The sequence below is a fragment of the Schistosoma mansoni genome, chromosome 6, assembly GCF_000237925.1.
Source record: "Schistosoma mansoni strain Puerto Rico chromosome 6, complete genome".
NCBI lineage: Eukaryota > Metazoa > Platyhelminthes > Trematoda > Strigeidida > Schistosomatidae > Schistosoma > Schistosoma mansoni.
The window spans coordinates 11,995,052-12,014,607 of record NC_031500.1 but is presented as its reverse complement, the minus strand read 5'-3'; the positions used below and the strand labels follow the sequence as shown (position 1 = coordinate 12,014,607).

Here is a 19,556-nt window from a genome sequence, read left to right as displayed (position 1 = left end):
ACAATAATGTTCCACACACAGAGAACATATTTTTTATCCGCAAGTACATAAATAATATTGAGATGAATATCGGAGTACCAGAAGCTTATATGAAGGGACTACTATTACGATGCACTTGTAATGCACAAACTACATTCAATGATATGATTCATATGAAAATTGATAGCATAACGATAGGATCCCCTCTTGGTTCATTACTAGCAAATGTCTTTATGGCCATATAGAAAACAACCAACCTAAAACGACTATCTCAAACTCCCACTTGTATGAAAGGTACATAAATGATATTTTTATCATTTGTAACAAAAATGTGACTTGAGTCATCTAAAGACGTTTAATAACTATCACCCAGCAATAAATTTCACACTTGAAGTTGAAAACAAACAAAATATTCACTTTCGTGGTGTGCAAATGACAAGAAAGCACGATGTTACTCTAAGAAGTTCTATCTGCAGGAAACCCATGTGGAATGGTTAATTATCAAATTTCCACATCTGGGTCTTCATTAGTCGAAAACAAAACCCAATAATGTCAATCACTACGCGAATATGAAGAATTTGTAGTCTCAAGGTCATAGATGATGAACTGAGCCTTTAGAAGGAAATGCTTATCGAAAATGAGCTTCCCTCAATATTTATTTACAAGAACATAAAACCTAAACAGTCTATAAGACTAATAACCTCGGTCAAAACAAAAACTCTATGAAGATCAATTTTAAGAGTGATAGAGTTATAAACGCCCCTAAGAGAAGAATTTCCCATTTTCTAGAAAGAACGTTTTAAACAGTAACTTTACAAAAAAGTGTTCTCTAGACGATCTTTGTTCGTCAATAATCTTAAGAATAAATGATCTCATCTGATCAACTCTATGTGCACTTACCAATTTACCTGCTCATGTGGAGCCAGGTATATAGGTCGTTCAATGAATTCGCTTGAAAATAGTGAACTCTTCACTGAATCAATCTTTCTTATTTTATATCTCAATAGGGTATATTCCATTTACTTAAATAAATATTGATATAATATCTTATTGAGTCTTATCAAAATCGAAGTGTTTTGTTTGAATAATAAACGTTTTAAAGATTTTGTCATGTAACAACATATAATTCTGAATTTCAATGAATAAATTGATATTAGAAGGGGTTTTGTGGAGATGCTGGCTCAGTGGTCTATCGGTTGAATGCTCTGGTGCGAGACTGGTAGGTCCTGGGTTCGAATCTAGTGAGGTGAGGTCATGGATGCGCACTGCTGAGAAGCCGCAAACCAAAACAAAATGGCCGTCCAGTGCTTCCAGGTTTTCCATGGTGGTCTAGCATCAATTGATTCATGATCTCAACTATCTAAAATTATTAAAGTCTTCACAAAACCCCCTTCTGATAATTAGTATTTACTTAATTCAACTTCAATGATATCATTGTATCTAAGTGATTTGGAAAAAAATAATCAGAAATTGAATGATGTATAATGGGTGAGTAAATATCATTGAACTCTCTCATTTTAAAGTGTTATTCCAATTTACTCTGTCTATGAACAACAAGTTACTAATTACATATCTCTATATTGTTTGTTCAATGTAAACGAAACTTTTTTGGTAGTAAGCACGTGTGCTATCTTGGTTGCCTATCTTTTCATTTAATATATCCTTACTTAAAAGCATATTCATAACATGCATCATCAAATGAATCTGAATTATTTACTTAAGCAAATGTTAATTCTGTTTATCTTTCAGTTATTGTGTGATTCTATGAAAACATGATCAGGTGAATGATTGATTTTGTCTATACATCAAAGTTTATTTAAAAGCTTTTTTTAGTTTATATGAGAAAAATGAATAGTGGCTATCCATGAAATCCAGGACGCGCTAGCCACTATCCACCTTTGCTTATAAAGCTTGTGACTTAAAGCAATATCGAGGCAGTCCGTGCAAGATGCATATATGTCAAAGAGAGACTTATCAATTGTAGTCCTAGATAAACATAGGAAGATATAAGTATACCACACCAAGTGAACTATTTTAGTTTAGTTTCGTTTAATTCAATATTTCAAATGAGGAACGGTGTGGATGAGAGAATGAAAAGTTATTTATTAAACAACGTTTTGCATAGATCATAAAATTTTCCTAATATAAATCCTAAACTGTTCTTCCGTTGATCATTAGTAAGTACCTGTAAACAATTGAACAACTGTTTTACCTTATACGAGACTCTACAGAAGTGTGTATCCATTTCTTCCGCCGAACAAATCCAGTTCATTTTTGGCAATATTAGATTTGTTGTATATTTCAAATCAAAAAGAAGAAAATAGATATATTTTTATCAAAATAATCGTCAAATCCGATCACCTTTAACATTCGTAAGCATTATTCTTAGACTAACGTTTAAGAACAATTTTAACTAAACTAATTCTGTTTATAGGTATTATTATCAAATGTTGAATTGGTAATTTTTTGACTTTTCGTGACTCAGTGTAAGCCACTTCTTCAGAGAATAATAAACCAAATCAATGTTGTGTCATTTCGGTCAAGGTGATTCACAAGCGCCATATATATTCAAATTTTTGTGTGTATGTGTGCGCTGATGAGGATTTAAAAAAATGTGTGAATTAAATCGGCAATAGCACTTTACGCTATTTTCAATAACCACCAAATCGATTTCAAAAATATTAAATAAGTACAAAAAAAAGGTTTTTCCAATTACAAAGTAAAGATAGTGTGGTGTGTGTTACTTATATCCACATAAGTAGTATATGGTGATGGTCAGGCTTATAATGTATTTCACTAGAATATTGATGAGGAAATGATGGGAACGGAAGGTAATTGGTATTAAAATGCATGGACAATGAAATAGGAGAAGATGGACTGATATTTGCAGAAGGAAAATTCAAGATTGAGACATTTGATTGTTAGTTTGCAAATTAACTGTTTATTGTTTGGTCAGATTTTAGTGAGATACTCTGTAATTTTCTTGTCAAATACATTCGATTGTCCCCACTCGTGTTCTTGTTCACTACAATAGTAGCTTAATACTACTGTTATCAAGAGAAAGGAAGGCCTTACCATACATTCTACTTCGACTGTCTATCCTAGACACGTAGTATGATATTATTCACAATTCACATTATTATCTTACAAATTGAACTTTAATCTTTTATCAGTATAAAGGTTACACATTTTTTCTACACATACACACACAAATTTGCATACATGTCGCTTATGAATCACCTTGACCGGAATGACATGACATTGATTTATTCGGACCTGTATTTTGTTTAATGACATAATATTCGTGTTGTTCCGTTGTACTATTTAAATTTGAATTCTTCTTAATTTGGTTATTCTTTCTCTGAAGAAGCGAATTACACTAAGTTACGAAACGTCAGAAAATCTCATTGTTCTACTCTATGGGAAATTACAAATATATTATTTATTTATAAACTAATTCTTTACAATATGAGAACTTTCATCTAAATAAGAGTGAATAGGTTCACAGTATTTAGGCGCCGAATTGATGTAAGAACAATTCCTTGAAAAAGCTTGAACCAGATTACCAGATAAAACGTTGAATTTACTTCAAATTCATTCGCCTGGGATTTTTACAAATATATTATCCTTATTTAATTTTTTTACTAATTTTAAGATTTTAAATAATATCGCCTCCTCCTCCCCATCCCCCTAAAAAAGGAAACAAACTCAATTTACTTTCTTTTTTTTTTCTTTTTCTACTCAAAACATTTTTTTTCAAATAAGAAAAACTATAATCAAATGATTCATTATAAAATAATCTTTACTTTTCTTAATATGTTTTCTATATAATTATAGAGATTTAAATATCATTTTTGTAAATTTCTTTCATGCTAATTTTATATATTTACTTCAATATTTAATTTAAAAGTATCTTCAGTTTACATTCAATCATTATATTGGTTAATTATTAAAATGTAATTACTCATGTTTCCATAGAAATTTGATAGTAAAAAAAAAAATAATTGATTTCATTCATTATAAAGTTTAACTTTTTTTTGTCTTTTAGTGTCTTATTGTGATAAGATGATATAAAACATTATCATATTTCTTTATGAAAAGAGATTTTTTTTAATTTTCGAGAATTTTAAAGTTTAAGTTTGAATACATCATTGAAAGTTTAATGAAAAAAAAAAAAAACATTCAGTAATGATATTGAAATGTTGTTGAATGTATGATAGTTACTTACAAGTAGTATTGATAAATGATTAAACACATTATATGAATTTATTCTCTGAAGAAGTGGCTTACACTAAGTTACGAAACGTTATAAAATCTTATTTTTCTACTTATCATTGGGATATTACAAATATATCAATTTATTTATAACAATCTATCCAATGCTGAATTTATTCAAAATTATCAAATCAAAATTTGGTAATGATATCAATTACATGAATTGATTGGTCGTAGAATATCATGCTAATTCATCTATCTGAAGATTGATAATTCATAGCTTGTAGATCCTGAACTTGTTTTTTTTTTTGATTATGTCATGGATGTGAACTATTTAGAATTATTATTCTAATATGAAAGAACTTTCCAATGCATTGTGAATAAGAATATAGTTGAGTGGTATTCATAAAAATTTTACGACATAAAAACAATGATTGCTGTACAATAAAATTTCAACATTAAAAGGCTACAATATAATTTCTGTTTTATTCTACAATAATAGAATTTCTAATATATACTAAATAAGAAAGGGGTTTTGTAGAGATTTTAGTAATTTTATATAGTTGAAATCATGAGTCAATTGAAGCTAGATTACCATGAAAAGCATGGAAGCACTGAACGACCATTTCATTTTAGCAGTGCGCATCCACGATCCCGCTTTGCAAGACTTGAACCGAGTACTATCAGTCTCGCATACGAACATCGGCATCCGATGGTGTTAATGTCTAACTTCAACCAATCCACGAAGTTGAGCAACCGTTCACTAATGTCTTCAGTGAGTTGATATCTACCAACAGATCTGGTTGAACTCCACTTGTTACTGCTTCTCACTAGAACTCCAGGGTTTCAACTATATAAAATATACTAAATAAGCTAAATAGTTGAATCTGAAGCATATAGATGCATATATTTAGGTTTTTTAGTATTTGTCTATTATTAGCTTGACGAATAATACATTTTTAAGAAACTAGCGTCTACCAGGTGTCATAGTAACTTAGTTTTTGATCGACTTGTTATATTGTGACTAACTGACCATTGAGTTGTCTAAAATTATTACATTGAGCATATGATTATTATTAAGAAAAGATGACTGTATAGTTTCATTATTTCGGTTACCATCACATTTGTATTATAATATACATTTTTTCCTAGAATAGATATTTAACGTTAAACTTTAATCCAATATATATGTATTTACCCCATTTGACTGAACCTTGAATACTGATTGCATTTCAATGGATAGTTATAGTCGATGTTCAAAAGACGAGATTGTAGATACCATACCAAAATATACGATATGCCCCAATCCAAATTCTTTTTTGAAAAAACATTTAGTTAATTTATAAACTTATTCTTTTCTTTATATTCAGATTAGGAAGATGTACAAAACATTTTGTCCAGTGACTCCACTTCAATGTGATCAGTACTTTTATTAACCATCTTGTCAATTCCTCCCTTTCCTCGTTTACTTGGCGGATTGTTCATATTTAGGCAATTTTCGAGAACTAGGGAACATTGAATGGCTATTTCAACTTGCTGCGAATCTCCCTCAGTAATAGTCATCCATTAAGGGTCAAACTCAAAACATTCAGTTTAATTATCAAAGTTTAACCTCTAGACTACTGTATTAATATCCAATGATATAAATTTATAGTATCCATCAATTCACGATACTCTACAACCATCTTTCACATTGATCAAAGAAAGTGACCATTGATAAAAATAATAATCATAATCAGTTTTCAGTAATCATTAACACATATCAATAGTACATATATTTTATTATTAACTTTTAGATTGACAAATTTTCCTACTTACATTTTCGTTTTTTTCTTTTTTTCTACATTTTTCCCACTTTAGTTGAACCATTACCTTCAGAACGATATCAAATTGATGTACCTGTGAATAAGATAGGAATGAAAAATAAAAGTACGTACATAAGTAAAAATTTTGTTGTTGTTGATCGTATCTATTTGTAAATAAGAATGAATTTGATTGACAAAGTTTTACATCCCTATGATCTCTAAATCTTTAGTGTATTTACTAGTTGCTAACTAAGTCAGTTCAAAAATCTAAATTGAAAATGTTAAATTATTACGTAACTGTTCTTTTTTTCACCAAAATATGTAAGTTAATCAATCCGGTAAGATACATTAGTGATAAGTCATTATTTTATTTAGTAAACTGATAATTACCTGTTGAAGAAGATCTGATATAAATAAATCTGACGACCTCACTATTACTTACTGACGTATATTACCCCCAATGGAGCATAGGCCGCCGTACAGCATTCTTCAACCTCATTATTATGTGCTTTCATAAATTGTGCTTAGATGAAGTGTATTGATCTAGTAAGTTGATAATAATACTATATAGAATGAAATAGTAAATTTTACTGCATGAAAAAGTAGGTAAAAGAATCAGCCAATAAAAATAGAAGTTGATCTCAACTGTAATTTATCAATAAATTGATTGAATGTTAAACTGTAGATCTGGTTACGTTAGTTACAACTAACGAGATCAGAATCACTATTTGATATTTGTTAAACTATTTATTTTGGTTAGATTATCTCTAACTGTAAATCGGAATAGCAAGTGTAATTACACATGTTTTGTAGTGATTTTTATTATCTTAACAGCTTTAGAGTCGATATTAGTGAAATGATTGCTATCAATGGACAATTTTCACTGAATACAAATGATTTACCTCATGATCCAGTCATTAATTTGAAGTGTACACAAATGACACATACCCGTAAACAACTTTAAATAGTACTTAGTGTCACCAGCTGTCTACTTCATAATGTAAATTCAACTGAAAAAGTTTATATGTAACAAATTAATCATTGGACTTGATCAAATGAAAAGAAGTCATTATCGTTTCAAATTTAGCTACTACTAAATGTTTGGATATAAAGATCCTTAATACAAAGAAATGACGAGTTCAACCGAGTCTGTTGTGAGATATTAAATCACTGAAGACAAGAGTGGACAGTGTCTCAATTATGTGGATTGGTTAAAGTGAGAAATTAACACCGTTGGATGCCGGCCGACTCAGTGGCCTAGAGGTTAAGTGTTCGCGCGTGAGACTGATAGGTCCTGAGTTCGAATCTCGTGGGGCGTGGCAATGGATGTGCACTGCTGAGGAGTCCCACATTTGGACGAAACTGACGTTCAGTGCTTTCATGTTTTCCATAGTGGTCTAGCTTCAATTGACTCGTGAAATCAACTGCAAAAATGAATAAATCAAATTGTTCTAATAATATAACAATTTTTTTTAAAAAAAGGAACAGTAAATCAGTTAATTCTTAAGACTGAATACATAAGATTTAATAATAAACTAATTATTCCTAATGATTACTGCAACCTCCACAAATCCCTATACTGATTACATAAGACTCAAGATTGAAAATCATAAATTAGGTTAATAAATGAGTTCATTATCTGAAGTGATTATTAAAGAAGACATAAGAAAAACGTAAACCATAAAAATGATGTAAGTGTATATTTGGATTGATAATCTGTCTGACCATCGCCATATACTACTTATATGGATATAAGTAGACCACACTACAATTACATAAACATAACAATGAAAAAATGAATTTATCAGTATTAATAATTTAAGTATTCCCTTTGACGTTTAGGAGGGAAAATGATCACTCTCTTTTGAATTATGTGAATCATATGAATGTCTTGGATTCCAATGATAGTTGTTGTCCATCTGTGCTTATTATGCTTGATAGATAATAGTTATCCTTTAAAACATACAAATCGATGGAGAGGTCACAGTACAATAAGAACTAACACACTTCTGGCACAGATAAAAGCTACCTACACCAAATAGCGTTGTGTTAAAACAAATGCTCAAATCACTGTAATAAAAGATGAATAGTGGCCAGCAGTGGAATCCGGTCTGTCGCGCGTTTCTTCCTATTTGGGACTAGTCAGATGGATGTACCTGCATCTCAGAGTTGATGTTCACCCAGAAACTAGAACCCAGTATCTTTCGCTTCAAACGCCATAGCGCTATCCACTCGGCTTCTGAATCCTGATAGCCACTTGCTTGTGCAATGGGGTGAATTTTAAGTTCACTTGGTATCGTTTGTTTGAATATTCCCATTGGTGCTTAGGACTTCAGCTGGTCAGTCTCTAATTGGCATATGTGCCTATTGTGCGTATTGCCTCGATATAGCTTTATTTCACAAGCATTATAAGCAAAGATGGATAGTGGCTTGCAGTGGAATCCAGTTTGACGCGCGTTTCGTCCTATTTGGGACTCACATATGCCAATTAGAGACTGACCAGTTTCAGTCCTATACATCAATGGGAAGATTCGAACAAGCAATATCAAATGAAATACTCAAATCAGTTATTAGCAAAATGTACTACACAGCAAATGTCATTATCATGGAAAAAATAATGCCCATGCGTCATTGAAAGGCAAAATATACATACAAACGATTGTGTCACATCCTACTGTATTTATCAATTTAAATGTGTGTGTCACCACACATACATAGGGAAGGGTAATTCAGATATCCATATGAGGGTGTCTGAATGTGTACCCATATAGTTACAAAGACAAATAAAATCAAATGACCAATAAGTGTAGATGTTAAACATTTAGCTTCTTCTACTTCCAATAATGAATGAAACAAGTTATAGGATTGAACATAACGCGGCTTTCGCCGTGTTGTACAGAAGTGTTAGAGAGCGTTTACTAAGGTTTATTGAAGCTTTGGCCATACGAAAACCAAAACTCATTTATGTATTCAAAAGTGATTGGTTTTTAACTTAAATATATCCTGGTAATATTGTTTCATCATCCAGTCTGGGGAGTTTCACATTGTTTTTCACATCGTTTCCTTTTTGTTTGTTTCTTCCTACTTTCCATTTGTCTAGTTGACCGTTTATCTTTTATTATATAAATGTTTTAATGAGTATATGTGTGATCAGATTGTTTGAAATGTATTGCACTAATATATCATATGGTTTGGATAATCTTCGTTTTCTTATTACTCTATCGAAAGCCAATGAACAATCATAGTATTTGAGAATTTACCCAGATAATTGTTATATTGATTAATTATTGTCTCTTTATGAAGTTATGAATGTGGTTTAAGTTTCCTAAATGCTACTGTTTCGACGAACCAAAGCAAAAACTGTATCGTCTGCTGGTCGACTGTATATCAGTTGATTATCTTGAAGGACTGTCAAACATCAGTGATTTGCTCGATATTAATTTTATTCCAAGCTGTTGTATTGCTTGGAACATTCGAGGCTGTTAGTTTGAAATTCTTCCGAACATGCTTCGAAATGTGAACACGTGCCCTTCTCTCTTTTCTTTCAGTATATGGGTTTTGGCAGGTACATGCAAATTGGTAAATGTAGTTGGAGCTACTCAGAAACGTGTAACTGTGAATTTTTGTTTGTTTGAGATAGCGATTCGTTTCATATCAACTGGTCAGTCTTGCCACTAGATAAATAATCTTGATTGCAGCATTTATTCTTTAGTTAATTATTCCAAAAATTTCATCTTTTTCTAAATGAGGAGATAAGTAACTGATTTTATCTCCCGTTCTATCATAGGTTCGTAAATTTTGGCAAACTTCATGGTAAATTTCACTGATTATGAATCTTTGCTTAGTCAGGCATTAATTAAATTAATTTCTGCTTCACTTCAAAAGAGATAGAATTAAGGAAATAATCAACCATGGAACAAAGGCTGCAATGAGAATTCCTTAATCTTAAGAACATACCCAACAATACGATTAATAATCTACCTCATTTATTAAGTATACACTACTGTATACACATTTCTGTAACATTGCTTGTATATAAGTTAATGATCATTCACACCTGACTAAAATATGATATCAGAAGGGGTTTCTGTGAATACCATAGTAACTTTAATAGTTGAGATCATGAGTTATGAGGACGAAACGGCCGTCCAGTGCTTCAAGGTTTCCCATGATGCTCTAGCTTCAATTAACCTATAATCTCAACAATTAAAAATACTGAAATATCCACAATAAACCCCTTCTGATATTAGACAACATATGCTCACTAGTGGCTGGCTTCAAGAGATATTTCCTGGAGTTCTAGTGAGAAGCAGTGACCAGTGGAGTTCAACCGTGTCTGTTGTGAGATATCAACTCACTGAAGACAATTGGTGAATGGTTGCCCAACTTCATGGATTGGTTGAAATTAAACAATAACACTCTTAGATTCCTGCCAGCTCACTAGTCTAAGGGTTTAGCGTTCGCGCGCGATACTGATAAGTCCTGAGTTTTAAACTCGCGAAGCGGGATCGTGGATGTGCACTACTGGGGAGTCCCACAGTAGAAAGAAATGGCCGTCCAGTGTTTTCAGATTTTCCATAGTAGTCTAGCTTCAATTGACTCATTATCTCAACTATTAAAATATGATAGTCAGTCCAATTTTCTTAACTGGTTAATAACTAACCTCTTTGTTTACTACAAGGGGGTGCAAACTAGTTTTTCATTATGATTTTTAATCAATATTCCTCAAATTAACTGGTTCAGAACCAATAAAAACAATTGAAGTATTTAATTAGATCTCTTTTACAGTTAATTTCCTTAAAAATTTTCTTTAGACAGTCTAATAAATTTTAATTTAAACTAATTTTGTAAAAAATTTTATTGTCACTATGGGGGGGGGGCTTTGTAGAGATTGTAATATTTTCACAAATGAATTCATTTCACGGATCGATTTCAACTAGACCATTATTGAAAACTTGAAAGTTTATTATTTTTATTATTAGCTCTATTCAATATTATATTCTTGGAACAATAAAGAATTCTCAACACGAGGTATTTCAACAAGTTTCCGTTTCTTACTTCTTCGTCGATCCTGACGATAAATATTGAATGATCATCAGTTAGAAGTTAGCAGTCCAGTTAATCGATATCTAATGTACATTCTTTTCAGTGTGTATTGCCAGCAACCAGTATATCTCTGATTAGGCCTTTTGTACCCTTTACAGTGAAAGGTTATACACTTTTCAGGAACGCACCTGAATAGGTTAGACGATTAATAGTCATAATGATGTATTAAAACAAACAAAATTAGATAAGTTGTTGAAATATCTAGATGACAGGAACAAGTATCCCTGATGTTTAAGCAGACTCATGAATTTAACTGTGTAGTTTTTACATTATTTATGATAGTAGTTCAACTGTGACATTTGTATAGCTAAGATTATGAATCAATTGAAGCTAGACCACCATGGAAAACCTGGAAGCACTGGAAGGTCGTTTCGTATATGAGTAAAAACTTCCTTATCATTTCGTTCTAATTTAAATTATTGTTCTATATTCAAAATATACAACAAAATTAGTTTTGAAATATTGGAAAACACTCAAAAGTTTTTTTTTGCATTACTCCCCGGGGGGGGATTGTAAAATTCGAGAAAAAATTAAAGATTTTTGTTAATTTAAAATGTTTATTTATGACTTTTAGTTTTTTTTAGTTTTTTTTTACTTCTCGACTATTTAAGATAATTAAAGTTAAATTTGTTTTATGAATTTCAGTAAAACTTGTCATGATTGATTGATTTGATTGAATTAATTCCCAGTGTATGAAGTCATTCCAATGTGATATGTGATTATATCAGTTTGATTATCTTCCGTTAGTGTTTATTCTTTATATTTTTATAGTTGCAAGTGTGAGTCAATTGAAGCTAGACCATCATGGTAAACCTAGAAGCACTGTTTGACGGCCGTTTCGTCCTATTGTGGGACTCCTCAACAGTACGCATCAACGTTTCAAACTATGAAAATACTATATCTCCACAAAACCTCTTCTAATATTCTTTATATTGTTGAAGACATACTAGAATATTCAGTAGAAGGAGTGCAATATGTTTGATATTTTAAATTTTCTGATTATTATCGAAGATTTGATATGAAGTGACCTCATACTTTAGTCAGAAATTACGATTTTACGGATTTTTCCGACCCTATCATTTTAGATATCATAAATATGTTTTGTAATTGATATGTCTGAAATCATCAACTGTTAAGGGGATGTTGTATAGAACTCGATCTTTCACTCAAAACATCCGTTTATAGAGAGGTACGATCATGAAATTCACTTCATGTACCTTAGTAAGAAATGTGGTTTTGAATGGTTAGCTATTTGAAATTCTTTTCTTCATGATCTGCTTCTTAATCTTCTGCTGTCCGATATTCTATTCCCTACTCACTATATATACTACTTATGTCGATATAAGTAGCTCACACCACAGCGTTATGTAAATCACAAATCGAATAATTCTAACAAACCTTCTGCGTTGATGATATTAAATCCTATAATATAGAAGTAAATGTGAAACAAATCCAGCTAACTATATATCTTTGGTCAATATCACCTAATCTCTTCAGTTAAAAACCTCTGCCAAATATTCCATACATCTAAGGAATGCTCATATCAACCATTAATAAATTCATGAATTGACAATATCCTTTATTTTGTCTACAAACTCAGATTTCATATTAGCCACTCATATGGAATTACACATTTCACGTTTCAATAAACTGTGATTAAGCCTATGTAACAAATGTTTACGTATTCCCGACCAGTGAAAGCTTACAGGCTCATTAGCAAACTCACTATTCTTAACTTGTCATTATACATCTTAAATTTCTTTTTTAATTCATCTAAACAATGATTCTTTTCTTTTATACCCATAAATTTTTTTTAGCTATAACTGTAACTGGTCCAAATCTTGTCTTTTATGGTACCCCATTAGAATTAATATGTCGTGCTAGTTTTCCATCATCTGAAGCTAAACTTGATCCAACAATTTCATTAGAATGGTATCATCGTGGTATACGTAGATTATCACATCCATTTAGATCAGGTGGTGTATATATTACAATGCAATGGTTAGATTCACATTTATTAGAAAGTAGATTATTTATATCATGGGTAAGTGAAGCTGAAGCTGGTCAATGGATATGTTTAGAAAGATCAAATCCAATGAAAAATATAAATTATACCAAATCATTATCATCATTATCATCATTGTCAATGTCAAATTATCGTAATTATCAAATGAATGAATTTAATAAACAATCATTTCCATCTTATCATAATCTATCTGTACCATATAATAATCCATCAAATATTGATTTGGTTTATGATAAGATCTATATAGAAATAATTGGTAAGTCAAAATGGTATTCTATTTAAAAATTTGTTCATTGTTTGTTGTTAAGTTAATTGTTTAATTATTTTATAGTTGTAAACATGAGTCAATTGATGCTAGACTACTATGAAAATCCTGGAAGCATTGAACGGCCGTTTTGTCCTATAGTGAACTCCTCAGGAATGTGCATCCACGATCCCACCTCGCAAGATTCGGACGGAGGACCTATCAGTCTCGCGTGCGAGCGATCCAACGATCCTTGGTTATCGTTGTACCAATCAATGTTTTCTTGATACTTCTTTAGTATCTTTGCATTCATCGTTAAGAAAACAATGAGGAGAATTAAATAATGATCTATAGAGTCTTGATGAATACCATGATTCATATATCAGATGAAACTATGTGACAAAATTTGATACGTTTACACTGATTTCTTGTTACCGATAGCTTTTATGAAATGCTAAAAGCTCCTCAAATAAAAAAATTTCATCAATTATCAGAAGTGGAGAAATTCAGTATTTTCAAAGTTAAAAGCATGAGTCTCGTGAGGCAAGATCGTGGATGCACACTGCTGAGGAGTCCAACAAAAGGACTAAACGGCCGTCAAACAGTGTTTCCAGGTTATCCATAGTGATCTAGCTTCAACTATTTTATCAATTGTCAAAGATATCTCATTTATTCATCTAATTAGCTATAGAGAGCCGAAGAAGACTGAATTGATTGCAAAAGCTAAAATAAATAATTAATTAACTGTAAAGCATATAATGTCTCACTTGAAATCTTACCTTTTTAGGTAAAATTTTTTTGATACGCATAAAATGTATATTCTTGATTCATTATAATTTCTCAGAAAATGTATTGAGTGAACTCATGGCTAAGTGATTAAAACGTTCAAGTCTAAGGTTCAAAATATACTCTACCCACTTCGGTTTAGGCAATTGAGTTGTATTATTAACCTTTACAGGTAGATTATGGTTCATACTGAAGTTCCTACTGAAGGAATTATTCTATATAGTTGAGATCATGAGTCAATTGAAGCTAGACCACCAAGGAAAACCTGGAAGCATTGGACGGTCGTTTCGTCCTATTGTAGGACTCCTCAGCAGTGCGCATCCACTCTTCACTTTTCCTAATCAAAACTAATGCAAGTGTATACTATGGCAATAATGGCGGTGGAATCCAGGAAGCGTGTTTCGTCCTATTTAGAACTCATCAGGTAGATGTACCTGCATCCCTATCTTTGCTTATAAAGCTTGTGAATTAAGACTATATCGAGGCAATACACATAGGATACACATATGTCAACAAGCGACTAATCAACGGCCGTCCCAAACAACACTGGAAGATTCATTTAAGTAATATCAAGTGGAATTAAACTTCATCCCATTGCACAAGAATGTGACCACCAGGACTCAGTAGCTTAGTGAATAACGCAATGGCGTTTGAAGCGAACGGTACTGTACTTGAGTCTCAGTATGAACATCAACTCTAAGATTCAGGTACATCCAGCTGACGAGTCCCAAATAGAAGGAAACGCACGTCTTGGATTTCACTGTTAGCCACTATCCATCTTTGCTTATGATCAAAAGTTATCTAAAACTCGAAAACCTGCAGCATTATTACCCGTTATACAAGCTGAAATATTTAATTTAAAATGATTTTAGAGAAGATTAGCCCTTCTACATGTTTAAAAACATTTCTTTCATCTCATAGACATACCTGACACAACGCATTCTGTACAAATGACAACGCAAAGTACGATATTCACTGGTAAGTTGTACACAAGCTTAAATTAGCATGACAAGTCTTGTGTGTATAACTAAAACAAACCATCAGGATAATCATTTACTCTAAATGTAAATAAAATTTCAGTTGTATTCAATGTAGATTCAAATGTCATGTCACACTATACTAACACTTAGAAACTCTATGAATAGAAAAGACAATTAATAATTCTTTTCATAGTTGGAATCATGAGTCAATTGAAGCTAGACCACCATGGAAAACCTGGAAGCACTGGGAGGACGTTTCGTTCTATTATAGGACTCCTCAGCGGTGCGCATCCACGATCCTGCACCCGCAAGATTCGAACCCAGGACCTACCAGCTTCGCACCGGAGCACTTAACCGATAGACCACTGAGACGGCGTCCAACCGCTGTTAATGTCTAACTTCAACTGATCGACGAAGTTGAGCAACCGTTCATTAATTGCCTTCAGCCCCTATTTGGAAAGAGATATAAAGTATGTAGACTATAAAAATAGTAAGACCAATACTGAAATTGTTATTGCATTAATGAATATTAGTGAATAAATATAAATAGACAGAATTCAGTGAATGAAAACCTCGTTTCGATTAGATCACTTCCTTTAACGATATATTTGTATTTATAGTAGTTTCGCAAATGATATACGTTCTATAGAAAGATAGAAGAGATTGTGTCATAATGTGATCTGAGATCTTAAATATCAAAAGGAGATTGTGTAATAATCAAGGTTGTAAATAATTTTTTGGTCGAAAATATCAGATATAATTGCCCACTTGATATATATGAAGTAAAAAAACAAACGGAAAAGTCATGACAACAACCGATTAGCAATCATAAAAAACTATTATGTGAGGATAATAATAACTGACTACGGTTTAAAAATACAAAATAATAATAAGAACAAAAACTTACTTACTTACTCATGTTACCCCTTGTGGAGGATCATAGGCCGCCCATAAGAACAAAAAGACTAACAGATAATCGAGGAGGGAATTATAACTAGGGAAGAATGAAAGGTTGAATGTATTGTTGATGTATGGGTAATTCATGGTTGAGTCAGTGGATCGCCAGCGCCTCATCAGTGCATACGTTTCTAATGTAACTTCTCACTGATTCAATTCTTTTGATTGTATTGATTATTCTGAAGATCACATCCTTTGAAGAAACATGTTTAGAGTTTATCAGTTACTCCTGTACCCGAGTTAGCGATAAGTTTACATTCCTGTCTGAAAAGTCACATCAAGTAATGTAGCGAGACACTTTTGGTAAGTGATTACATTGTTCAGCCCATTGTGACAGCACCAAAAACAGAAAATAAATATAAGAATATTCTTTTATTTTCAATTTTATCATTCGCCCATCATTAATTAATAGAATTCTATGCGGACACTCCTCATCTCGATCAAATCACCTCCCTCAACGATATATCCGTATTCACTGATCTCATTCAGACACAATATCTTCTATCTTTCTATAGAACTTATATTATTTGTCAAACAACAGTGAATACGGATATATCGTTAAAGGAAGTGATTTGATCGAAATGAGGAGTGTCCTCATTGAATTCTCTTTATTTATGATTGGTGAATGATAAAATTTAAAATAAAAAAATATTCTTATCAATAAAGAAATATAAAATGTAGAGAGAGAAAGAGGGAGAAAGAGAGAAACAGAAACTCCTAACAAGATAAGCTTTCTTTAATTGGAATGTATCCAACTGTATTTAGTATGTAATGATATGAAATCTATGCATGACATTTAGAATATTTGTTGAAGCATGATATTTATTCTTATTTTGTCTAATATTGGTTTTTTGTGAGATATATTCTGAAAAACTTTTTTTTCTGTTTTTTTTGTTTTTTTTTTCTCATTTTTTTAAAAATTTCATTGATAAATGAACAGAGTTAGCGTTTTGAATAATTTTTTCTGGTTAGCCTTTTTTTACCGAGTTGATTTTCTACGGGATTGGGTCGCTAACCCCATGCCCAACCTTCCTTCTTTATCCGGGCTTAGGACCGGTAGTAGCCCTCGGAGGAGCTACAGATGGAGTTAAATGAACAGTGTACATCTTTAAAAAATATTATTCATCGCCGACTAATATCTGTCAAACTATTATGATAAATATTTAGATAGATGAATCTTGTTAATTCATGATATAAATAGGTTTTGTTAAGGTAAATTGAATTTGAAGATTATTTGAAGTTAATCATTTGTAATTAGATATTGGTGAATAATTGGGTTCATCAATGTTCAATCATGTAATTCATATCTTACACTGTGTAATAATTTGTGATTATCTCTGGTATAACTTGTGGCCAAGTGGATGCCTTGTTAACGTATGACGTGATAAGACCTCCAATCAGAGAGCAGCGAATTATCGATTGGAACAGTGACACACGGAAACCGTACGAGCATTATTGATCACTTATCGGTCCTGCTATCTGCCTAGCCCAGCCAGTTAAGTCCAGAACAGTCTCTGTGGTATGAATCATTGTATTGCAAACATACTGAGTTTATATACCAAACAAACTGACCACATCGTACCAATAAAATGGAAAATAACATTTGTACAAGATTCAGCCAAATGTGGCTGTGAATGTGGGAGGCAGCAATTAATAGACTAAGGATAACTTACGAATGGTAAATCGTATAATAATAGTTCATAGGTCAAAATAAAGTTCATAATAAGGGGAACATGAATATGAATAGTTTAGTTACTTAACAACTATACAATAGGAAATATACGTATCATATTGCTCCATAAATGGATCCCAAAGTTACCATTCACTATTGTTATCGGGACATAACACCTTCCTTTTTTTGAAAAATCCAGAGTTGATATCCAGATTTTAAATTTCCCGAATAATCTTGTTAATCATTATAATTTTCATATCAAATTATAATAGAATTTCATGGTTACCGCTAATGTTATGAGTGTGTAGGTATATTACATTTGACTTGGGTATATATTCAATCAGTCATAAAGTCAAACGGGAACATAATTTGTAGAAAACCATTTAGAATCAAGAAACATCATAGTCATGAATAGATGCCAGCTACTGTGTTTCTTTTCTTTATTCAAGATTGATTATCAATTCCTATGAAGATCGACTTAAATAACCAAAAGACAAAAAGAAAGAAAACTTATTTATGTTCACATATATTGTTTTTTTCAAAATTTCATTTCAGTTCCGACAGTTTCATCGTCATCTTCATCATCATCTCAAACAAATGGATTATTATTATCACCATCCTCTTCCTCCTCCTCCTCCTCCTCCTCATCATCATCATCATCAACAGGAACAACAAATTTATCATCCACATCATTCACATCAAATTTTAATCGAAAATTTTCTAAATCAAATATATATAGTTTATCATCTAAACAAATCAATAATAAAAAACTTGAAAAATTATCATTTATAGAAAGATTAATTAGATCAATGAATCAATGTACAAGATTACAAATCAATAAACAAATTTTATTGATTTTTAATATATTCAATAATTTACTACTTATAAAATCTTTCCTATCAATATATTAACATTCTAAAAATTATTAAATATAACTAGGCATTTATATATATATGAAATTCTTGTATTCAAACAAGGGGTTTTGTGGATACTATAGTAATTTTAATAGTTGAGATCATGAATCCATTGAAGCTAGATCACCATGGAGAACCTAGAAGCATTGGACGACGCACTGCTGAAGAGTCCCATAATAGGAAGAAACAGCCATTCGGTGCTTACAGGTTTTCCATGGTGGTCTAGCTTCAATTGATTCATAATGTCAACTATTAAAATAATCATTATTTGATTGAGAAATTCGTCAATTTCCTTTTTTTTAAACTGTTTTTTTGGCGCGTTTGTAAATTTAAAGTTTTTTTTGTGTTATACTTCCTCTTTCCAAAAGTTTTTGTTTGATTGAATTATTCTCTTATTTATCATTATTATTGGAATGTGATTTGAATGAGTGTACAGATAAGATAATATATATTTATATAAGTAGTATTTTAATACATTTAACCGAAAATGTATTTCATTTCAGTATTGAATAAATGATAAGGAAGGGTAATAAAACTGGACATTGTCTAGTATTTGAATCATATTTAGGAATCATCAGATGAATTCACTTGAATCTTTATGTTATTATTCATAAGTTTAGCCAGTAAACAGTGATATCATTTAAGTTTGTTCATCTCCTTAACTTTCTATGGAATGGTAATGGATGTAAGAAATCCTTCTCGAATCTTACTTGGCATATAATACCCATTTAAACATTAAAATGAAAAATACGAAGTTCAGCGAAGGGATCCCTTTTCAACGAATTTATTATCAAGCCTTACAATCGTATATATATGAAATTTGTTTTTTTTTAAAGTACTAATTCTGTGAGGAAATGTGAACACGAATAACC

General features: G+C 31.5%; 1 protein-coding gene across 1 annotated transcript in view; it reads left to right on the top strand.

Annotated features, from left to right (window-relative positions):
* Positions 1 to 15,027, top strand: part of Smp_169890 (hypothetical protein) — a gene marked incomplete at both ends in the record, with an annotated part of 30,276 nt that extends 15,249 nt beyond the window's left edge. Inside the window, 3 exons of the mRNA XM_018798271.1 lie at positions 6,055 to 6,123; positions 12,923 to 13,149; positions 14,959 to 15,027. Of these exons, the coding sequence (XP_018653229.1) occupies positions 6,055 to 6,123; positions 12,923 to 13,149; positions 14,959 to 15,027 (365 nt within the window). The remainder of the gene's footprint in view (positions 1 to 6,054; positions 6,124 to 12,922; positions 13,150 to 14,958) is intronic.
* Between the last annotated feature and the right edge of the window lie 4,529 nt (positions 15,028 to 19,556).